At 46.0% G+C, this 23232-nt stretch overlaps 1 protein-coding gene across 4 annotated transcripts in view; it reads left to right on the top strand.

Moving 5' to 3' along the window:
* map3k1 (mitogen-activated protein kinase kinase kinase 1, E3 ubiquitin protein ligase) overlaps positions 1 to 21695 on the top strand; it is a 52776-nt gene extending 31081 nt beyond the window's left edge. For 2 of the 4 annotated variants that reach the window (XM_021601624.3, XM_090233682.1), the window contains exons 4-20: positions 212 to 412; positions 2159 to 2275; positions 2706 to 2857; positions 4753 to 4874; positions 6074 to 6155; positions 8221 to 8389; positions 8595 to 8849; positions 10830 to 10951; positions 11557 to 11648; positions 11907 to 12099; positions 13092 to 14502; positions 15320 to 15472; positions 15856 to 16018; positions 16534 to 16665; positions 17092 to 17234; positions 18282 to 18413; positions 18791 to 21695. In XM_021601624.3, the coding sequence (XP_021457299.1) occupies positions 212 to 412; positions 2159 to 2275; positions 2706 to 2857; positions 4753 to 4874; positions 6074 to 6155; positions 8221 to 8389; positions 8595 to 8849; positions 10830 to 10951; positions 11557 to 11648; positions 11907 to 12099; positions 13092 to 14502; positions 15320 to 15472; positions 15856 to 16018; positions 16534 to 16665; positions 17092 to 17234; positions 18282 to 18413; positions 18791 to 18940 (3789 nt within the window). In that variant the 3' untranslated portion in view covers positions 18941 to 21695. Of the gene's footprint in view, positions 1 to 211; positions 413 to 2158; positions 2276 to 2705; positions 2858 to 4749; positions 4875 to 6073; positions 6156 to 8220; positions 8390 to 8594; positions 8850 to 10829; positions 10952 to 11556; positions 11649 to 11906; positions 12100 to 13091; positions 14503 to 15319; positions 15473 to 15855; positions 16019 to 16533; positions 16666 to 17091; positions 17235 to 18281; positions 18414 to 18790 lie in introns of all 4 variants that reach the window. The other 2 variants (XM_021601623.3, XM_021601625.3) reach the window with 1 other exon arrangement.
* The last annotated feature ends 1537 nt before the right edge of the window (positions 21696 to 23232 follow it).

Genomic DNA, 23232 nt, shown 5'->3' with positions numbered 1-23232 from the left:
CACACAGACGTAGCGCACACACAATGCACAGGCATAAAAACATTTTGATGATAATATAACATTGATTAGATATCAAGCCTCTTCACTTGGGGTTGAAAGAACTGTAAAAACTATCATAGCAATATAAAGTCCTAGTGACTATTTAGTGACAGAATAATATACCCATGTAACAATTGTTCTGAGGCTGTCTTGATCTGATGTTGTTGTGTAGTTTCAGAGTGGCAGGGTGACGCCCCCTCGCCGGGCGCCCTCCCCAGACGGCTTCTCCCCCTACAGTCCTGAGGAGACCAGTCGCCGTGTCAACAAGGTCATGAGGGCTCGCCTCTACCTACTGCAGCAGATAGGCCCCAACTCCTTTCTGATTGGAGGAGACAGCCCCGACAACAAATACAGGGTGTTCATTGGTCCACAGGTAGGAAGTGCTGGAAGTCCACTCGGACCAATGAAGATTTAAACAGAATCAAGACAAATTTTCAAATCGACTCCCTCTACCCTCTATGTACTTGTGTAGATATTAAAAGGATTAGATGGGTGTTATCAGCTATTATACCGATACAGACATTTCAAACATATACAAGTGTCTGGACTTGGGGTCGATTGGGAATTGATTAAGCTGACGCAAGTTTGTCAGATTCCAACTGGCAGGCTAGATTGAGGCTTGGCTGCAACAACAGCTCCAGCTTTTACCAAATTGTGTTTACAGCAATGGGGATAGAGTAACAGATCATTTGAAAATCTCACTTTTAAAAGTTCGTATTATGTTCACTCATACCCAAATAATGTTGTTGACTCATCTTATACTCGTATTTGTGGCCAAAGCATAAATTGGAGAAATAATAGGGCTGGGAATTGCCAGGGACCTCACGATATGATATTGTCATGATACTTAGGGGCCGATATGTGTTGCAATTCGATACTGGGATTTTATTGCGATTCAATTTTCTTCCCCTACAGTCCTGAGGAGACTAGTGCAAAAAAAATATTACAATATTGTCAAAACGATATAATACTATATATCATCAAAAAATAATATCCCCATATGTAGTTGTACTAAGAAATAAAACAGTTAAAAAACCACACCTCAAACTTGTATCTCAACAAGAACGCTTGCTATTTTCTCAGTGTGACGTCATACTCCTGAAGAGGATGAGCTGGCTAATCAGCGGTCTAAAGGAGGATGAGCTGGCCAATCAGCGGTCTACTCGCATTAATATTTTTATGACCAATATATGCCCACACTATTCTGTTGCTTTTTAACATACAGAACTTAATTAAAAAAAATTTGGAAGGAAAACCATTTTACTCGTATTGTAAGTAATTATAGGTCATATTTCATCAATCTGGAAACACTGGACAGTTACTTTAACAATTTGCTTCACTTGTACATTGGCAGGCTCTTTTTGTTTACCCAGCCATTTGCTACTGTAGTGATGGAGTGATTACCCAGCCATTTGCTACTGTAGTGATGGAGTGATTACCCGGCCATTTGCTACTGTAGTGATGGAGTGATTACCCGGCCATTTGCTACTGTAGTGATGGAGTGATTACCCAGCCATTTGCTACTGTAGTGATGGAGTGATTACCCAGCCATTTGCTACTGTAGTGATGGAGTGATTACCCAGCCATTTGCTACTGTAGTGATGGAGTGATTACCCAGCCATTTACTACTGGAGCGATTTATCGTTTGTAAATGGCCGGGTAATCGCTACAGTAGCAAATGGCTGGGTAATCGCTACAGTAGCAAATGGCTGGGTAATCGCTACAGTAGCAAATGGCTGGGTAATCGCTACAGTAGCAAATGGCCGGGTAATCGCTACAGTAGCAAATGGCCGTGTAATCGCTACAGTAGCAAATGGCCGGGTAATCGCTACAGTAGCAAATGGCTGGGTAATCGCTACATCGCTAATGTAGAGATGGAGCGATGTAGAGCTTCCTCTTACTAAAGGCTTTACGTCCCAAATGGCACTACTTTTGACCAGAGCGTTGTCCAACGTGGGGGAATAGGGTACTATTTGGGACAGATGGATCAGCAGGTCTGTGTGACCATTTATGGCCATCTGTGTGTGCCTGCGTGTGTGTTTGTGAGTGCGGTGTTGGTATGTATATACACACACGTGAGTAACCCCCGGTCTGCTGTCCTCCTCTCCATTCACTTTAGACCTGTAGCTGTGGCCGAGGGGCGTTCTGTATCCACGTCCTCTTCGTCATGCTCCGTGTCTTCCAGCTGGAGCCCTCAGACCCCCTGCTCTGGAGGAAAACCCTAAAAAACTTTGAGGTAACCTTCCAGCAACCAACCGACATGCCCTGTAACCCCTTTCCCCTACTGAGCTGAGCAAACTGAGCTGTACCGTGCTGGCCTGTTTAAGGATCTACCATAGTTGCTGAAACCGTGCTGGACAGGACAATGTGAAAATGGGGATATCCGAAACAGCACAGTATGCTTCAGGTCGAAACAATAGTTTGAGAAGGGCATACATGATTAACTAAACCCATTTTGTAATGACCAATTTCCAAAGAAACTTCAAAGCTAGAATATTTATAATTTATGTTAACTTTCAATAACTTGCACCATCTTGAATGGACGTTAGATATGCACTTGAATACGTAGATACTTTACCACTAGTAGAGAGAATGCCAATCTGACCCAAGATCAGCGTTTAGGGCAAATTTCTCCCTACGACGGCTAACTGTGGCACTGTCTCCAGGTGGAGAGCTTGTTCCAGAAGTACCACAATCGCCGCAGCTCGCGCATCAAGGCGCCGTCGCGCAACACCATTCAGAAGTTTGTGTCGCGCATGTCCAACCCTCACACGTCCTGTCCGTCCAGCAACTCTGGTGCCTCGAGCAACGACAGCAGGTAGTGTACACACACACACAGGGTACAGATGTTGTATTGTAAAACATTATGCAAGAAGGCCCTTGAATACCACCAAGTTGTATAAACATAAGTGGTGTCAAATGTTTTATTTTGATGTGAACGAGGGTCAAGCATTGGTTTAACACATTGGTCCAACATCCATTTATCTTTCCCTTTCTGCCCTGGCTGTTATTTTTATATATACAGTGGGGAGAAGAAGTATTTGATACACAGACGATTTTACAGGTTTTCCTACTTACAAAGCATGTAGAGGTCTGTAATTTCGATCATAGGTACATTTCAACTGTGAGAGACGGAATCTAAAACAATCCAGAAAATCACATTGTATGATTTTTAAGTAATTAATTTGCATTTTATTGCATGATATAAGTATTTGATACATCAGAAAAGCAGAACTTAATATTTGGTACAGAAACCTTTGTTTACAATTAGAGATCATACATTTCCTGTAGTTCTTGACCAGGTTTGCACACACTGCAAGCAGGGATTATGGCCCACTCCTCCATACAGACCTTCTCCAGATCCTTCAGGTTTGGGGGCTGTCACTGTACAATACAGACTTTCAGCTCCCTCCAAAGATTTTCTATTGGGTTCAGGTCTGGAGACTGGCTAGGCCACTCCAGGACCTTGAGATGCTTCTTACGGAGCCACTCCTTAGTTGCCCTGGCTGTGTGTTTCGGGTCGTTGTCATGCTGGAAGACCCAGCCACGACCCGTCTACAATGCTCTTACTGAGGGAAGGAGGTTGTTGGCCAATCTGCCAATGACCTCCAGCAGGCCACAAATGTGCATGTATCTGCTCAAACGGTCAGAAACAGACTCCATGAGGGTGGTATGAGGGCCTGATGTCCACAGGTGGGGGTTGTGCTTTCAGCCCAACACCGTGCAGGACGTTTGGCATTTGCCAGAGAACACCAAGATTGGCAAATTCGCCACTGGCGCCCTGTGCTCTTCACAGATGAAAGCAGGTTCACACTGAGCACATGTGACAGACGTGACAGAGTCTGGAGACGCCGTGGAGAACATTCTGCTGCCTGCAACATCGTGTTGGCCCTGGGTTCCCCCTAATGTAAGACAATGCTAGACCTCATGTGGCTGGAGTGTGTCAGCAGTTCCTGCAAGAGGAAGGCATTGATGCTATGGACTGGCCCGCCCGTTCCCCAGACCTGAATCCAATTGAGCACATCTGGGACATCACGTCTCGCTCCATCCACCAACGCCACGTTGCACCACAGACTGTCCAGGAGTTGGCGGATGCTTTAGTCCAGGTCTGGGAGGAGATCCCTCAGGAGACCATCCGCCACCTCATCAGGAGCATGCCCAGGCGTTGTAGGGAGGTCATACAGGCACGTGGAGACCACACACACTACTGAGCCTCATTTTGACTTGTTTTAAGGACATTACATCAAAGTTGGATCAGCCTGTAGTGTGGTTTTCCACTTTAATTTTGAGTGTGACTCCAAATCCAGACCTCCATGGGTTGATAAATTTGATTTCCATTGATAATTTTTGTGTGATTTTGTCAGCACATTCAGCTATGTAAAGAAAAAAGTATTTAATAAGAATATTTCATTCATTCAGATCTAGGATGTGTTATTTTAGTGTTCCTTTTATTTTTTTGAGCAGTGTGTGTGTATATATATGTGTATGTATATGTGTGTGTATATGTGTATATATATCTATATATCTCCTTTATTTTTCTCTTCCCCATCTCTCTCTGCATCCCCCTCTCTGTCTCTTTCTCTCTGCCCCCTTCTCTCTCTCTCACCCCCCCTCTCTCTGTGTCTTTCTCTGCCCCCTTCTCTGTCTCTCTGTCTCTTTCTCTCTCTGCGCCCTTCTCTCTCTCTCACCCCTTCTGTCTCTCTCTGTCAGTAGTCTGAAGGATGAAGAGGAGCAGATGTGTCCTATCTGTCTGTTGGACATGCTGGATGAGGAGAGTCTGACTGTGTGTGAGGAAGGCTGCAGGAACAAGCTGCACCACCACTGCATGTCTATCTGTGAGTACTACAGTATGCTATCAGAAGATGCATGTCTATCTGTGAGTACTAGAGTACGCTATCAGAAGATGCATGTCTATCTGTGAGTACTAGAGTATGCTATCAGAAGATGCATGTCTATCTGTGAGTACTAGAGTATGCTATCAGAAGATGCATGTCTATCTGTGAGTACTAGAGTACGCTATCAGAAGATGCATGTCTATCTGTGAGTACTAGAGTACGCTATCAGAAGACTGCATGTCAGTGAGTACTACAGTACACTATCAAAAGTTCAACTCATTTAAACTTTTGACACGTGTACAGTGTAATATGGTTCCTGTCATCTAAGCCAAGGTGAATTCTGACATTGTCAAAATAGTTTTACCCCAGTAACACTTAGGGTTAGTTCATAAAGCGGGTATTGAAATCTGACTCTACGAGGTCCTGAGTACTGCTGGTTTTCTGTTCTACCAGATAATTAATTGCACTCACCTGGTGTCCCAGGTCTAAATCCGTCCCTGATTTAGAGGGGAAGAATACTTTTTAAAAAAGCAGTTAAACTGGCATCAAGGTCCAGATTTTTCTATTTGAGGGGCATATGGTATTCTGTTGTAGTTGCTTTTAGGAACACTATGCACATATATCCATTATGGCACTACCACTGTACACCAACTACTTCAACTGGTGAAGAAAAGCACTGAGTGAAAACAAGACTTTCAGAGCTTCTACTCTGTCTATTTTAGTGCCATTTCACTGTATCAGCTTCTCTCAAAATACATGTTTATTCACCCCACACCTCGTCAAACAGAGGCTGACTCTGTGAAGGGGGAAATTCTAATAGGCTCCGAGCCGTTAGCGACCTCCCCTAACATCGACCGACTGACTGCTTAAGACCTGGGTCTCTGTGGCCCGGCCTCAGACATGGACTCGTCTGACATTTAGTGACTCCATGCAGTCATCCATGAAGGTTTTATAGTCCAGCAAGCACCACCACACGCCACTCCACTTACTCCCATTACACACACAGCCCTATACAGCCCTCTCGATAGTCTGTCACGTTCGTGCCGAGGCCCTAGCCCTCTTCTCTCTCTCTAAACTCCAGTCTAATTGTTGCTCCATTTTATTGGCGCATTGACTTCCTTGACAGCCAGTCAGTGCATTGTCCTTTTTTCTAAACTGGGGGAGAGCTAATTCTGTTGGACCGTCTGTCTGTCTCGCAGGGGCTGAGGAATGCCGGCGGAACCACGAGACGCTCATCTGCCCCCTCTGTAGAGCCAAGTGGAAGTCCCATGATTTTTACAGGTAATTTTAACGTGTTTGTGTGGGCTAGGAACTAGTAACTCCTGGAAAGACTTCTGGGATGGGGGAGGGGGAATGATTTGACAGCGCACCAGCTGGTATCTGGTATTGTTGTGTGAAAGACGGGGGAAGTGGCTTCACTATATTTGTGTCTGAGAGGAAAGGAAACACCTGCCTCGTCTGAGATGACAGAACAGCTGTGGAGCTTCACAAATCTCATGCAAGCTGAATGCGAGTTATGGTTAACTAACAGTTAGCTAACAATTGAATGGTTTATAAGCTGTTTATAAGCTCATAAAGTGTTAGGGATTTGGAACTGCACAATGAGTCTGTGGATTCATTGCAGGCTACGTCAGTGACACAGTAGCCCAGAGACACGAAAGAACCTTGAGTGTTAGCGGTGAGCTACGCTACAGTGCATTCGAAAAGTATTCAGGCCCTTTCTCCTTTTCCACATTTTGTTACGTTACTGCCTTATTCTAAAATTGATTAAATCGTATTTCCCCCTCAATCTACCCACAATACCCCATAATGGCAAAACAAAAACAGGTTTTTAGACATTTAAAAAATTAAAAACTGATGTTACATTTCCATAACTATTCAGTACCTTTACTCAGTACTTTGCTGAAGCACCTTTGGCAGCGATTACAGCCTCAAGTCTTCTTGGGTATGACGCTACAAGCTTGGCACACCTGTATTTGGGGAGTTTCTCCCATTCTTCTCTGCAGATCCCCTCAAGCTCAGTCAAGTTTGATGGCGAGCGTTGCTGCGCAGCTATCTTCAGGTCTCTCCAGAGATCGGTTTCAATTCCGGGCTCTGGCTGGGCCACTCAAGGACTTGTCCCGAAGCCACTCCTGCGTTGTCTTGGCTGTGTGCTTAGGGTCGTTGTCCTGTTGGAAGGTCAACCTTCTGAGATCCTGGGCACTCTGGAGCAGGTTTTCATCAAGGATCTCTCTGTACTTTGCTCCGTTCATCTTTGCCTTGATCCTGACTAGTCTCCCATTAGCATGTTAGTGTTGCAATATCATTCTAGGTCAAACAGGGCTACGCTAACGCAGTGTGCTAGAACATCACATTGGCATGTTAGTGGTGCGCTAGGCTATATCATGCTAGGTCAAACAGGGCGACGCTAACGCAGTGTGCCAGAGCCATTCCACTTAAAGCTTAATAGAAGCCAACAACTGAGCCCAGGTTGGGAGTTCAGGAACATCAGTGTCAACAACCCCATCATATATACCACCCCACACATCACCATCCGAGACTCACTACCCACACATCACCATTCGAGACTCACTACCCACACACATCACCATTCCCTTAGCTCTCAACCCTTACAACCAGCCACTGTAAAACATTATAGAACTAAAAACTAAATAGACATTTTAATGTCTCCACAATGTTTATCTGAATGCTCTAGTGCTGTATAATGTTACGTACCCCTGAATGAGCCCATGTCCTACCATAAGTACATGCTAAATACACTAGCCTCAAGAACTTCTTTGAACTTGGTGCCGTTTGTGTGATTACGCACACGTATGTTAGTGTGCGCACCTGTGTTAGTGTGTGTGTGTTCGTAGGTTTGTCGTGAGCTCGATCCCCTCCACAGTGCGGTTATGTGAGCCAGACAGCCAGGCACCAGCCCTTGTTTTGTGCGTCTGCCTGGGAATTAAATGATAGCTGTTGTTGTTTTCCCCCCCTTAAGACATGAATACTGTCAGAAAGTATCTGTTACCCCCTCTGCCCTGAAATTGTACCCAGTTGTTTTTCTATGTTTTTTTGTTGTTTGTTTGCAATTATGATGACCCGCTATCTAATTTTCCAGTTTTGCTGGGTTGATTCCTGGTGTCTTTAGAATATGATTCCCCCCCCCCATTTCATTATATTCTGAAAGTATACTCCTGAATCCTGACCAAGCCTGAATCAGCATATTCGTGGCCATTCTTGATTGTAATATCAAATGCTCAGAACTACAATTCAAACTTAGTCTAGTTACCTGTCTACCACCACCATTTTGAGTCTCCCAAAAGTCGCTAAAAGCTCAGACTGACTTTGGCTTCTTTCTCGGCAGCCATGACCCCTCATCTGTCTCCATGGAGAATGCGGCAGCGTCATCGTCCCACAGTGAAGGGGGTTCAAGAGGGGGGTCATCGTCCCAGGAGGGGGACTTCACCCTGCCCCAATACGGGGTCCAGCAGATCCCCCAGACCTACAAAGAACTTGCTGAGCCTTGGATAAAGGTGAGAGGGGTGGGAAGATGGATGTGGGGGTCTATAATGTAGGGATCCTGTCTTATACTTTCAAATTCTTGAATAACCTTTTGAGCTTGCATTTTTGGGACTATTCCTTTCCCTTTGCCTACAAAGAGGGGTTTACGTGTACTTGTCTCTATCCGATCAGTGCCATATTCCTTTCCGACTAATTTACTGTCTCTGTCCTCCCAAGGTGTTTGGCATGGAGGTGGTGGGTTGTCTGTTCTCCAGGAACTGGAACATCAGGGAGATGGCCCTGCGGCGGCTGTCGCATGATGTCAGCGGCGCGCTCCTCCTGGCCAACGGCGAACGCTCCTGGCCGGGGGCGGGGCTAGGGGCTGGGGCGGGCTGCTCTGAGGTGTCAGGTGACGTGGTGGTGGAGTCATGCTGTAGTGTCCTCTCCATGGTGTGTGCTGACCCTGTCTACAAGGTCTACGTGGCTGCACTGGTGAGACTCAACATTTAGTCATTTAGCAGATGGTCCAGAGCCACTTAACAGTTCCTGCATTCATCTTAAGATAGCTAGGTGGGACAACCACATATCACAGTCATAGCTGATAATTAAATAGTTATCAGCGAAGTTGGTGCTAGTAAAAAAGAGCAGTGTGATTGTTTTAGTACCTTATTTTCTTAAATATGACTGTACCATACTCCAGCTGTCAAGGAAAGCATTTTGGACCCATAAAGTCTGAAGCCCCGACCATAAACAGCGCTTCCAAAATGTTTTGTCTTCCAGGAATCACCATCACTTCAAAGACAAATGATACACTGTACTGCATGTACACAGTGATTGCAATGCATAGCGGGTCAAGTAACTTCAGCTCATTGCCATGAACCCGGTGCTGAACACATGACACGTATTGTTATCGGTACTCAGGAATTGATTAGTTGGCGCTACCCGATCTCCGCTTTCACCTCTTGGCCTGTCTCTCTCACACCACAGGTCTTGAATTGTCCTAAAGTCCACTTCAACAACAAGCTAGCCTGGCTAATCCTGAAGTCAAAACCAGCAGGGATTCTCCAGGGACAGACTGAGCGTCTCTTTTTTTTTTCACTCCTCCGAGCCGAATTTCTTCTACTTCGTCTCTTTTAGAGAATATTTACTGGTGGCTTTAAAAAAATAAAAAAAATGAACATGCAGGACCTCTGGGGAGCTTGACATTTCCCCCCGCGGCACTTTGCTTCAGCAGAGCTGCGGTTATGGAAAACAAAAAGGATTCTGTCTCCTCTGGGGGCTTTCCAGCGTGTTTAGCAGCAGACAGACTTTTGGCGTCTGTTGTATTCTTCTTTTAAGACAAAGCCGGGGATGTTGGTAATGGCGGGGAGTGGACTAAAAATGCCATGGGCACAACCAGAGTTGGAAGAGTGGGACAAAAATCGACTTAAATTGCCGTTTTGAAAAGCCTCTACTTTGTTTGAGGCAGCCTTAGAAAGTGTGCTCAGATCATGGGGCAGAGTCGTTAGCTACGTGCACACTACCTAGGACCTTGTAACGAGTGAAAATGCCACAGCCACCATTACAATAACTTTGATGGGGGTCCTATTTTCTTGCCTTGTCATACCATGTGACGTGGCTTCCCCTTTGGAAGTTTTGTTTGTTTTGCTAAAATGCTTGTTTATTGATATGATCCGTCTCTCCTGAGAGTAGAGTAGTCTGTGGAGAATGTAGCAATGGAGGGAGGGACTGCGTGCGTGCGTGTATGTAGTGCTGTGTTTGAGTGATTTGTGAGTGAGTGGGATGAGGTGGTTGGAGGAAGGAGTAGCCTTGTCTGCCTGAGGGAGGGAGGGAGGGGGAGAAAGAGTCCCTTTCTCTCTATCGGTCTCTGGGCAGCATTCCAATGCAACGCTCTATCAGTCACCACTCCCCACACCTCTTCTCTCTCTGGGAGTAAGGGTCAGGCTGCACCGCCTGTAACCCAGCACCTCTACCCCTCTCCTGGGGGGAGCACCACCAAGTGCCCTCCACCTCCAGCCAAGGCCACAGAGGGTCTCTTATGACCTTGTGGTCAGGCCCAGGTGGAAATATTCTCACAGGAATAGACGGGGTCGTAACTCGACTGGGTCAAAAGCGCAATTTCCCCAACCGTCTTATCAGTGTTACATTTGGGCTCCAAGAGGTCTTGGTTTGCGCATTTATTTTTTAATTTGAATTGTTTTTACGCAACTTTCCGTCTCAGCATTTCCCGTGTTTGGTTTAGTCATGTAGGGCAATTTTTCTTTTTGGGGGGGGCTTTATATAAAGTATTTAAAACTCATAGTTGTTAGTAAGTTATTATACTTTAGACTGGACAATATTGTTGTCACATTCACCATCACTGTTCTTGTCTTTACCCATGTTCCACACACAGGACTAGGGATAGTGTTTGTAGTACTGACTGTATGTTTGAAGTGTTAATGTGAACCCTGGCCTCTCACCCCCTTGTTGTAGAAAACCTTGCGGGCCATGCTGGTGTACACGCCCTGCCACTCCGTGTCTGAACGCTCGCGCCTGCAGCAGCTGCTCCGGTCCGTGGTGGAGACCATCCTGGTCAAATGTGCCGACGCCAACAGGTAAAGTCGGTCTGAAACTTCAGAGTGGGATAGATATGGGAGCCTGACGACAACTGCTTGTAGCTAGTGCCCTCAGGTGGAGAATACAGGACTTGTTAGGTTTCCCCCAGTATGATCAGTGGTGAGTTCTATCGGGGATATTCATATCTGAGCCTGAAGGTCTGGAGCGCTGCTGGTTTTCTGTTCTACCTGATAATTAATTGCACCCACTTGGTGTCCCAGGTCTAAATCAGTCACTGATCAGAGGGGAACAATGAAAATCAGCAGTGGAAATGGCTTCCAGGTCCAGATATGAATTTCCATTATATACTGTATCTCCAAGAACGGACTCAAATATGGGAACCTTTACTTGTGGTATAATAATACTGTTAGTCAACAGATTTCCATGATTCCTGTCTCATTTCAGTAGGTCTGTTGCACACTGTATAATGTCGTTTAAGGCAGAACTAAAATGTTGCTTAATTTGGTCAGAATGTTAACGTAGTCTGTCCACAAGAGATAACATACGGTATAAAAGTATGAGTATGAATGATGGTCATTAGCAGTCTAGCATGGACATTCATTCTGAGTGTCGTTCCTCTTTGTCGATTCTGTGTCGTGTCCAGTCGTACCAGCCAGCTGTCGGTGTCCACACTACTGGAGCTGTGTAAAGGCCAGCTGGGAGAGCTGGCTGTAGGTAGAGAGATCCTCAAAGCAGGTAAGAGCTACAAATATCATGCAGCCACTCTGGGTTATCAGTGGAAATTTAGTCCTCTCCCCATATCACATACTCACCAGAATTTATATATGAGACTTTGACTATCTGATGTCTTCAGTGTTTTTTTTCCTTCTCAACAACAGTAAATATGCCACTTGTTTAATACTCAATATCCATCTGGCCATTAATGCCCAGGTGCCTCGGTCCTCGACATCCAACTGGCAACTCTAAGAGTCTCTCCCTATCCATCTCTCTCAGGGTCCATTGGTATTGGCGGGGTGGACTATGTCCTGAACTGCATCCTGGGGCCCCAGACGGAGGCCAATAACTGGCAGGCCCTGCTGGGCCGTCTGTGTCTGATTGACAGGCTCCTGCTGGAGTTCCCTGCTGAGTTCTACCCACACATTGTCTCCGGAGGGGACTGGCACCAGTCTCAGACCCTGGGGGATAGGTACGCAATCTTATCGTCTTATAGACTTGTTCTTGTATAGCCTGATTCACCTAGCTGCTGACTCGAGTCTGACTCCCTGGGAGAGGTAGAGGAGTGCCACAGGGTTGAGTGTTGTGCCCAGTGATATTTCCCTGACTTAGTAGTTTGGATCTTGTAGTCACGTAGCCTTGAGCTCACAGCATTGAGATGGTGACCTTGTCCTGGTATAGCCTCGATCACCTAGACAAAGTTAAAACCTTGTATGTTTGAGTGCGTAGCCTTGGATACATAACGAAGGTCGAGAGCCAGGCCCATTACTCTGGATGCTTGGGAAGTTTATTAAGGCGCCTAATGTGCTATTATGGATTCTTTGGACATTGCTATTAATAAACACTATAAACTTTATTAAAAATGGTGTTCTGGTTTGTAGCTTGTAATTCAGTAGTTTGGTCTGTTTTTTTACCTCCTTTTTCTCCCCAATTTTGTGGTATCCAATTGTTAGTTGTTACTGTCGTGTCTCATCGCTACAACTCCCGCATGGACTCAGGAGAGGCGAAGATCGAGAGACATGCGTCGTCCGAAACACAACCCAACCAAGCCGCACTGATTCTTAACACAGCGTGCATCCAACCCGGAAGCCAGCCGCACCAATGTGTCGGATGTTTTCACTGTACACCTAGCGACCTGGTCAGCGTACACTGCGCCTTGCCCGCCACAGGAGTTGCTAGTGCGCGATGAGACAATCCCTGCCGGCCAAACCCTCCCTAACCCGGACGATGCTAGGCCAATTGTGCGCCGCCCCATGGGCCTTCCGGTCGTGGCCGGCTCGGACAGAGGCTGGGCTCGAACCCAGAGTCTCTGGTGGCGATGCAGTACCTTAGACCACTGCGCCACCTGGGAGTTTGGTCTGTTTTTAATGTTGATGATACAGTGATTTTATTGCAAGAGAGTGTACTATAGGGAATAGGAAGCTACAGCCTTTTATGTTGTCCTTCTCATGTTCCTCTGTCCAGGTATCAGAAGCTGCTCCCCCTACTGAGCTTCTCGCTGCAGTCCATCGACAACTCCCACTCTATGGTGGGCAAGCTGTCTCGCCGCGTGTTCCTGAGCGCCGCGCGCATGGTGGCCCGCGTGCCGCACGTCTTCGTCAAGCTCCTGGACATGCTAAGCGTCACCAGCTCCACGCACTACGCCCGCATGCGCCGCCGCCTGCTCGCCATCGCCGAGGAGATGGACATCCTGGACGCCATCAACCTGGGCCTGGAGAGCATGGAGCACAGCGCCAGCGAGGCGCACCAACGGGCCAACGCCGCCTTCCTTGAGCCCTCCGCACCTCAGAACTCGCCCAACGTGACCGAGAGCAACACCCCGACGCATACGGTCCAGATGACCAGCGGGAAGGGAGGGAGAGGTTTCTCCGGCAACGTGGGAGCGAGTCCTGAGGATATAAGTGAGAGGTTAGCGGCCATCTCCACTAGCGCTGGGCGTCCCAATATGGCCACTTCCACATGCGGTGGGGCCCTGGCCGAGCACCAAAAGCCCCCCGTTCAGGCGCGTAACCGCCCCCTCAGCCAGTGCCTGAACTCTACGCCTACCAGCCAAGCCCCCAGCCTCCCCTCGCCCTCCGCCTCCCACCCTCCCCCCTCCTTCCCAGGACCTGACGGCAGTACCAAACCCCGGCCCCAGAGCTTCGTCCCCAGCAAGCTAGCGTCAACTGCCCCCTCTGCTTCCTCCTGCTCTCCAGGCTCCCAGCGCAGGTTTCCCCAGCAGAAGCCCTTCAGCAACAAGGACCCAGAGAAGCAGCTCCCCTCCCCCTGTTTCACCCAGGCCCGACCCCTCCCCTCCAGCCAGATCCACAGACCAAAGCCCTCCCGACCCACCCCCTCCGAGGGGGCCAAGACCCTCTGCACCTCGCCCACTCCAAGAGCCTCCAAGATGGGCATGAAGCTGGACCTCCAGGGGGAAAAGCCCAGCCTCTCCACCAGCGCCTCCGGAGGTGAAGGCCCCTCCACAGGGGGCCAAATGGGGGGTGCCACCACCCTCATCAGCAGCGAGGACAGCTGCTTCACCCCTGTGGAAGAGAAGTTCCGTGGACTGGACGCCTCTGCTGAGCTCAACTCCTCCATGGAAGACCTCCTGGAAGCATCTTTGCCCGTTGCCGGCGACACCACCACCGTCACGTTCCAGTCGGAGGTGGCCGTGCTGTCGCCGGAGCGGGCTGGGGACGGGCCGGGAGGAGGGGGAGAGGTGGGGATGTACAGCGAGGACGTGACGCAACACCAGAAGTGCAAGGAGAAGATGGAGGCGGAGGAAGAGGCGGCGCTGGCTGTAGTTATGGCCATGTCCGAGTCGCAGGATGCGCTGCCCGTCATCCCCCAGCTGCAGGTGGATAAAGACCAGGACATCATCATCATCCAGGCAGATGTGAGTCAACGTGCACCTTCAGGAACATATGTCCCTACAAGACTTTAGACATCCTCAGTGTTCCCTAAACAAAAGGGCAGTTTCCCAGACACAGACGAAGCCTAATGTTTCTCCATTGAGCTTCCTTTTTCTCCAGGACTAGGCTTAATTTGTGCCCAGGAAACTGACCCAGTAACTGGCTTAATAACTAACAAATAAGTAGAGAACATTGTCACACCCAAGGTCAGAGAATACATGGGAATAATCATTCATATCAACCTGCCAATGTTGACTGAAGCCCTAAATGTAACCCACAGTGTGTGTGTGGTACTAGGTCTATTGCCTATACACATGCTGGCTGTGGGAAGCCTACCACTTCATGGCTGAGCCGTTGTTGCTCCTAGACGTTTCCACTTCACAATAACAGCACTTACAGTTGACCGGGGCAGCACTAGTAGGGCAGAAATTGACGGTGCCACGTTGAAAGTCACTTATCTCTTCAGTAAGGCCATTTTACTGCCAATGTTTGTCTATGGAGATTGCATGGCGGTGTGCTTGATTTTATACTCCTGTCAGCAACGGTGTGGCTGAAATAGTCGAATTCACTCATTTGAAGGGGTGTCCACATACACGTGTGTGTGTGTGTGTGTATAAATATGTGTGTGTGTGTGTGTGTGTACAGTTGAAGTCGGAAGTTTACATACACTTAGGTTGGAGTCATTAAAACTCGTTGTTCAACCACTGCACAAATTTCTTGTTACAAACTATAGTTTTGGCAAGTCGTGTGTGTGTGTGTGTGTGTGTCATACTGACATGTTGTCATCCCATGCTTCCCCAGACTCCAGAGACTCTGCCTGGCCATACCAAAGCCAAGCAGCCCTACAGGGAGGGCCAGGAGTGGTTGAAGGGCCAGCAGATCGGCCTGGGGGCCTTCTCCTCCTGCTACCAGGCCCAGGACGTGGGCACTGGCACCCTGATGGCAGTCAAACAGGTGAGAAGACCGACGCATGGCAACCACAGATGTCTGCCCTGATACACACCTGTCGATGTCAGAGAAATAGATGGTTATAAAAATGAGTCCTAGCCAGTCAGAGCTCTTACCATAGTGCCTATACCTATTCAATGCTTTCCCATCTACAGGAGTGTTTAGGGAATAAGGGCTAGGTGTTGTTGCTAGGTGTTGTTGCTAGGTGTTGTTGCTAGGTGGGGCCTATGGGTCTCTTGTGTCCCCTGGTGCAGAAACTCTGGGGATTCCATGTCAGAGTTGTGACTTCATTTTAGCTAGTGACTTCAAACTGAGATGTTGCCCTTAAAGAGAATGTCCAGCTCTCTTCCCCTGATAACCCTGTGTATGCATGTCCTCCCCGACTATAGGTGACCTACGTCAGGAACACATCGTCGGAGCAAGAGGAGGTGGTGACTGCTCTGAGGGAGGAGATCCGGATGATGGCCCACCTCAACCACCCCAACATCATCCGTATGCTGGGGGCCACCTGCGAGAAGAGCAACTATAACCTGATGGTGGAGTGGATGGCAGGTAAGGACGACCTCCTCTACTGCTGCTGCTGATGATGATGATGATGATATCCCACGTTGAAAAAGCCTTAATTGACTTTTGGATGTTTTGTTTTTTTGTTTCCTGCTTTCCTCCATTTGTTCAATTTAATTTTGATTTAGTTGATTAAAAAAAAAGAAGAAATTTGATAATAGTTTTTTTGCTTATCTTTGGTGTGATAATTCATTATTTTGTATTTATTCAATTTTTCAGAACTGGGTACATAAAATAGTATTACTTGAACCTTTAATGAATGAATATGTATCATTTAACTTCCTGTATGTAAATAAGACAAGTCATGTCCAATTGGAACTAACCAGAAGTTGAACTTGATAGTAGATATTGTAACACTTGACCCCATCCATACTATAAACTATTGTCCTTCCTCCTATAACAATCACATATGTTGCCCCTGTAGAAATAGAAGAACTGAGTGTATTATTAATATAGGGTAAATGGTCATTATTTCATGGGTTGATCCTCTCTGTTGTGTCCAGGTGGCAGTGTGTCCCATCTCCTGAACAAGTATGGGGCCTTCAAGGAGGCTGTGATCATCAACTACACGGAGCAGCTGCTCCGAGGCCTGGCCTACCTCCACGAGAACCAGATCATCCACAGAGACATCAAAGGTGAGGGCACACACATACACGCCCTCTAGCGCACAGGAAGTCCCTGCTGCTATTGAGCTGCCTGTCACAGGGTTCAAGGTGGACTCTCAGGGAAACACTCATTCCATGTGTTTCACCTTTTAGGGGTGGAACTTTGGAGACTGTGAGTGGTAACGAACTGCTGCTGCACTAATTGTAAGTCGCTCTGCAGAAGAGCGTCTGCTAAATGACAAATGTAGTGTAACAATAAGAAACTATAAGGCCTTGTGGTTTGTACTAGACAGGTCAGGAATAATTAACTAGAGACTGACTACTGGGTTTGTACTGGACAGGTCAGGAATAATTAACTAGAGACTGACTACTGGGTGACTAGTCAGAACACACCTCACCCTACCTCACCTGTTATGGCATACAAAAACTCACCTTCTCTCCCCCTGTCTCCTCCAGGTGCCAACCTGCTGATTGACAGCACAGGTCAGAGGCTGAGGATAGCTGACTTCGGTGCTGCAGCCAGACTGGCCTCCAAGGGCACTGGAGCAGGGGAGTTCCAGGGCCAGCTCCTGGGAACCATTGCCTTCATGGCCCCAGAGGTACGCATGGATGAAAGGGAGAGAGAGTAAATCTGTGTTTAGAATTAGCGTTCTGTTCCCGGCCTTTATAGTGCAATCCTTTTGACTGGAGCCATTTCAGACACAGGCTAACACACACACACACACACACACACACACACACACACACACACACACACACACACACTGCGTACAAGTGATGGCTCGCATAAAACTAGTAAATTCCGCCACTTAAACCAATGTCCTAAGATCAAAACCCCCCCAGTCCTCTGTATCCTCTTTGTGGAGAGGGTCTGAAAGAGGTAGAAGGCGAAGCATTAGCCTTCTGTGGGGGCTGTTCGTTTTGAAGAGAGCCCTGATCATGCTGGTATTAAACTGGGCTGTCATGCTGTGGGAGGCCTGGGCAGTTGAACTCCCTCCTAATTAAACAAGGTTTTTGGAACCACTACAATAACAAGACATTAAGGGGTCGGCCTCCATTGTGGGGGTCTTCTCTTTCAAAGGGGATTAAAATGCTCTTACATTTGGGAGTTACTGAGAAATCTAAATCCACTTTAATTCAGTTCCGTAGCGAACACGTGACTCTGAATGACCAGCATAATGGCGGTTGGGTTTCACTGCCGGGAAAAAAAAGCTTTGTCGGAAGCAAACAACATTTTAAATGGCCTTCCCCCAAATGTACGAAAGCAAGATTTGTCCTGGGAAGAAATTGAAGCCATAGTCATGTGACAAATGTAGAAACAGGGCAACTAAATAAGACACAAAACATAATGGCAGTCTATGGGAGGATCCGTAATACATTGAACTCCTTTTGGTTTGACGTTGTGTCCATCCACCAAAAAGTGGTCTGCTGTGTAACTATGCCACTCCTCAACAACACCCAGGCAAGTGCTATAAAATAATGACTTGCTATTTCAGTCCTTTCTGCTGCTATTTGCAAATGCTACAACTATGAATGGAGTAGAGTTAAGTGTGTGTAGTGGGAGCGTGCAGTAAAGGCTTAAATTCAATAAACGTCACGCAGTTGTCCATATGTTGATACCTTTTTGTGTACGGTTGACTCTGTAGGTGCTGCGTGGACAGCAGTACGGCCGGAGCTGTGACGTGTGGAGTGTGGGCTGTGCCATCATCGAGATGTCGTGTGCCAAGCCCCCCTGGAACGCAGAGAAACACTCCAACCACCTCGCTCTCATATTCAAGGTGCCACCAATACAAGCACAGCCACAAAGTTAGATTATTAAGGAAACCATGTCTATTCAGTTAGATAAGTGATAAATACATTTTATTAAAAAAAAAAAAAAAAAATGCGATCAATTTGTCTTCACGACCAGAAATATCCTATACCTAGAAATGTTATTAGTACCCTTTACCATTACCGTTGAATATATGACCCACTAAAAACCACAGTCACTGTTTTACATCACTAGATGGAATTGGCACAACACTTACTGTTTTTAGGATTGATGTACACGTATAGCTGTAAAATACACATACCTGAAAAAGCACCCTATTGGCCTGTTTCATCCAAAGGTTGATTGGGTTTCAACAGTAGCATGACCTCACCCTCCCTCCCCCAGATTGCGAGTGCCACCACGGCGCCCTCCATCCCTCCCCAACTGACCCCTGGCCTGAGGGACGTCACCCTGCGCTGCCTTGAGCTGCAGCCTGCCGACCGGCCCCCATCCAGGGAACTCCTCAAGCACCCCGTCTTCCGCCTCAACTGGTAGTCCCCAACATTCTCCCACAGTCCCCAACATTCTCCCACAGTCCCCAACATTCTCCCACAGTCCCCAACATTCTCCCACAGTCCCCAACATTCTCCCACAGTCCCCAACATTCTCCCACAGTCCCCAACATCCTCCCACAGTCCCCTAGCCTCCCTATCCCATAGTGTCTACTACTGAAGGCCCAGCCAGCCTGCCTGCTTTTCTCTCCTCCTCCCACCGCTGACAATCAGACCAGCCTCCATAACACAAGACCAGCGTCCCTAACCCTAGACCGACCTCCATCCACCACCGACCAGCCTCCCTAACCCTAGACCGACCTCCATCCACCACCGACCAGCCTCCCTGACCCCAGACTGCCCTCCATCCACACCAAGCTGCCCCCAGTCATGAGTGGAGGGCCTGGGATGGATGGGATACCTGGGTAATACCCTCCCGTTCCACTACTATGGCCTCAAACTGCTGTACCTTAGCACAAAATGCAAAAAGCGAGTCGCAAAAGTTCTACTACGAAAACGGTGCTTTCTTAGTTAGTGCCATGTTGGTATACTGTAGTCTGTATTGCTCTGTTTTATCAAGCCTCTGTTCTGGTAAAGAAATGGTTCCTTTAGCACTTTGGTAGCCATTTTGCAATGGTTTCGAGAAGTTCCTCTTCCCATTTTAACCCCCCGTGAGTCAACAAATAAGTCCTTAGAACCGCGATCTGGAGACGACGGAGTAAAATGGTTTTTATCACTGTTATGTTGTAACGTCGGGTCATAAGTTTCCGACTCTGTTTTTGTTTTTAGAGTATCCTATGTGTAGAAGAAAGGCATAATGAAGCTGTTTTAATCGATTGAATTTGTGCATAACTGCATTTCTATAAAGATGCTTTTTAAGATGTGCATTTTTACTGTTGGGCCATAAAGCTTAGTCGAATAATCATGAAGATTACTTAAGTATTTCAGGGAGCGGTGATTTATCTAACAGAAACATTGCTAGTTTGGCTAGCATAACGCTGAATGTGAACGCTTATGATGCCCGCATTGTCTCAAATGTTATTTTATTATTTTATTTTTTTGAGATAAAGATCCCATGTATGAAGTTATGATTTTATATATATATATATATATATACAATAACACCCCAAAAAGATCTAAACATCTTTTTTTGGTGTTATTGTATATTCAAAGCTATCCTTAAGAGATTGAGACATTTATTGTGTATGGGCGTAAGTTTTCCGAAACACACTTTGATGTCGTACCACACTGTTAAAATGAAAACACCCTGTTGGTCTCTTAACTCTCGCTGTTACAATTGAGCCATGTGCATCGCACATATTTTAGCCTTTTTTAAATAATTTTATGAGCCCTAAATGCTGTGTCCATACATTCAAAACCGCTATATTCAATATTGATCTACCATTCTTCTGGTGCTGTTCCTTTGTAGAATGTCACGCTACAATTCAACAATTACATTTTTTATTATTTTTTATCTTGGCTCTATTTTTAAAACAAATTGTTATAAAATCCATGTACATCTGAGGTTTTCTATGACTCTTCTATTTTCCATTGTGGATACTCTATATAATGAATATAAATGCTGTACAATTTTTTTTTATTTTTGGTGGAGGGATATTTCTGATTTAAGGCTGACTTTTCTGCTCAAATGTTTTACCATCTCCCTTTGATTAGAATTCTCAAACATGTTCCTAAATGGTGTTAATTTATGAACTATAACTCTCCAAGTGTTGTTGTTGTTCTGGTTGTAATCCATTAAAGTAAAAGGATGATAATTAACATGTGGAATGTTTCCTAAGTCAACCTTTTTTTAAATGGGGAATATGCATTTAATTGCTATTTTTATCTGGAATTCCTTAATGGCAAGGGTTTGAGACAATTAAACAAATAAAATAAAAATGAAGCAGAAAATATAATCTATTTAAAACAAATCCTATTCTTTACATGGAGTACAAGCTGATCAAGCTTGAAGAGTTAAATGTAAATACATGTGAAGTTTGGTAGCTAAAATGATTGTACTTGACTGTATTTTTATACCACACTCTTTTCCATTTTATTTTTTGGTTCCTGCTTCGGGTTATTTTTCTTATGCCTTTTTAAAAGCTTTAAAGTTATGCACTCTGGTCTTTTTTATATACTGGAAGAAAAATCTGTTTCTGTCATTCATAAAAGCTAATCAGTATTACTTCAATTTGTCATGTCTATAATTCTTACCAATCTCTTAATGCCTTCTGAATCCTCTTGTCCACCTGTGTCTCAGCCAGCTTGCTGGTCTTTATCTATTTTGTCTTATTTTATGCTGATGTGATGTAATCTTATGTGCTTTTTTTGGATCTAAGCTGGACTGAAATTTGTGTGAAATTGTTTCCTGTTTCCTGTGTCACTTGGTGGTACTTTTTTTTATTTGTAAAGAACATCTTGCTGTTTTATTCCAGTCTCTACTACCTCAGGTGTCCTATAGAGTCTCTTCTACCAAAGTTCACTTTCTCTCTCTATATATAATCTTTTTTTAAACTTTTTTTTCTCAAAGATTTTCAGGGCTTAAGGGCTAACTTATATTAGCACCTTTACTGTGCAAATAAACTCATGAAATCTCTGGATTAATAAAAAAAATGGCTTAAGCTGTATCCTGTAAGTTAAAATGTATCAAGATATTTTAATTATTACAATTTTTACCCCATTCTAAGCATTTTATTGCATAAATTGGAACTTATTTTGGTGTCTGTCTTTATGGTAAATAAACAAAAAATTGGGAAAAAGGTTTCTTGTTCCTCCTGTCAATTCTTTGTCAAAGCCTCAGAACCACATAACTACTGTGTTCAATTTATCAATGGGCATACAGACGAGTATCATTGACTTTATTACGAGTTAGAACAACCTCTACTTCAGAATGCCGGTGCTGTTCAGTCCAACCTGTCTTCCCTTTTAAAATAAAGGTTAACTAAACCATGGTCATCTGAGATGGATCCTTAACTGCGGGTGACAGGTAGCCTAGTGGTTAGAGCGTTGGGCTAGTAACAAAGGTTGCAAGATCGAATCCCCAAGGTGAAAAAAATCTGTCGTTCTGCCCCTGAACAAGGCAGTTAAAACACAGTTAAATAAAGGTAAAATAACTAATCAGTACAGGACAAAGATGTGCATAACTCTTAGGTGAAGGCCTATCAAAACCATGAACACTTTCCTTGAGTACAGTGTCCGAAGCATCATGTGGTAGGACTTGTTCTGGAGGATAGAGCTAGCACAATTACCGCGGAACCGGCGGTTATGGATGAAGACCGTCATGAAAAGAAAATAACCATCAAACGTTTAACTGAAGACGTTTTGTGCGGTTGAGTCGGTTTTTGCTGTAACATGGACTCTTAACGTGATTAAACTTTGTTGCTCCTTGCTGAAACAAGCAAAAGAGTGTTTGTGGAATGGGGACACTCGTTGTCTTCATTCTGTTTCTATGGCAGCACACCACCAACACAACCACCAGTATTGTGTCAGTCTGGAATTCTGGATGATCTTAATTGGCATGTTCTGGGGAAGGGTACCAAAAATGTCTGCATCATTGAAGGTCCCCAAGAACACATTGGCCTCCATCATTCTTAAATGGAAGAAGTTTGGAACTACCAAGACTCTTCCTAAAGCTGTCCGGCTGGCCAAACTGAGCAATTGAGGGAGAAGGGCCTTGGTCAGGGATGTGACCAAGAACCCGATGGTCACTCTGACAGAGCTCCAGAGTTCCTCTGTGTAGATGGCAGAACCTTCCAGAAGGACAACCATCTCTGCAGCACTCCACCAATCAGGCCTTTTATGGAAGAGTGGCCAAAAGGAAGCCACTCCTCAGTAAAAGGCACATGACAGCCCGCTTTGAGTTTGCCAAAAGGCACCTAAAGGACTCTCGGACCATGAGAAACAAGATTCCTTGGTCTGGTGAAACGAAGATTCAACTATTTGGCCTGAATGCCAAGCGTCACGTCTGGAGGGAGACTAGTCTTGATCGAGGGAAAGATAAACGGAGCAAAGTACAGCGAGATCCTTGATGAAAACCTGCTCCAGAGTGCGCAGGATTTCAGACTGGGGTGAAGGTTCACCTTCCAACAGGACAACGACCCTAAGCAGCCAAAACAACGCAGGTGTGGCTTTGGGACAAGTCTCTGAATGTCCTTGAGTGGCCCAGCCAGAGCCTGGACTTGAACCCGATCTAACATCTCTAGAGAGACCTGAAAATAGCTGTGCAGCAACGCTCCCCATCCACCCTGACAGAGATTGAGAGGATCTGCAGAGAAACTCCCCAAATGCATTTGTGTC

Source organism: Oncorhynchus mykiss, chromosome 5 (assembly GCF_057628025.1).
Source record: "Oncorhynchus mykiss isolate SJ-2025 chromosome 5, ASM5762802v1, whole genome shotgun sequence".
Taxonomy (NCBI): domain Eukaryota; kingdom Metazoa; phylum Chordata; class Actinopteri; order Salmoniformes; family Salmonidae; genus Oncorhynchus; species Oncorhynchus mykiss.
Note: the sequence above shows the minus strand (reverse complement) of the source record. Positions and strands in the feature narration are given on the sequence as shown.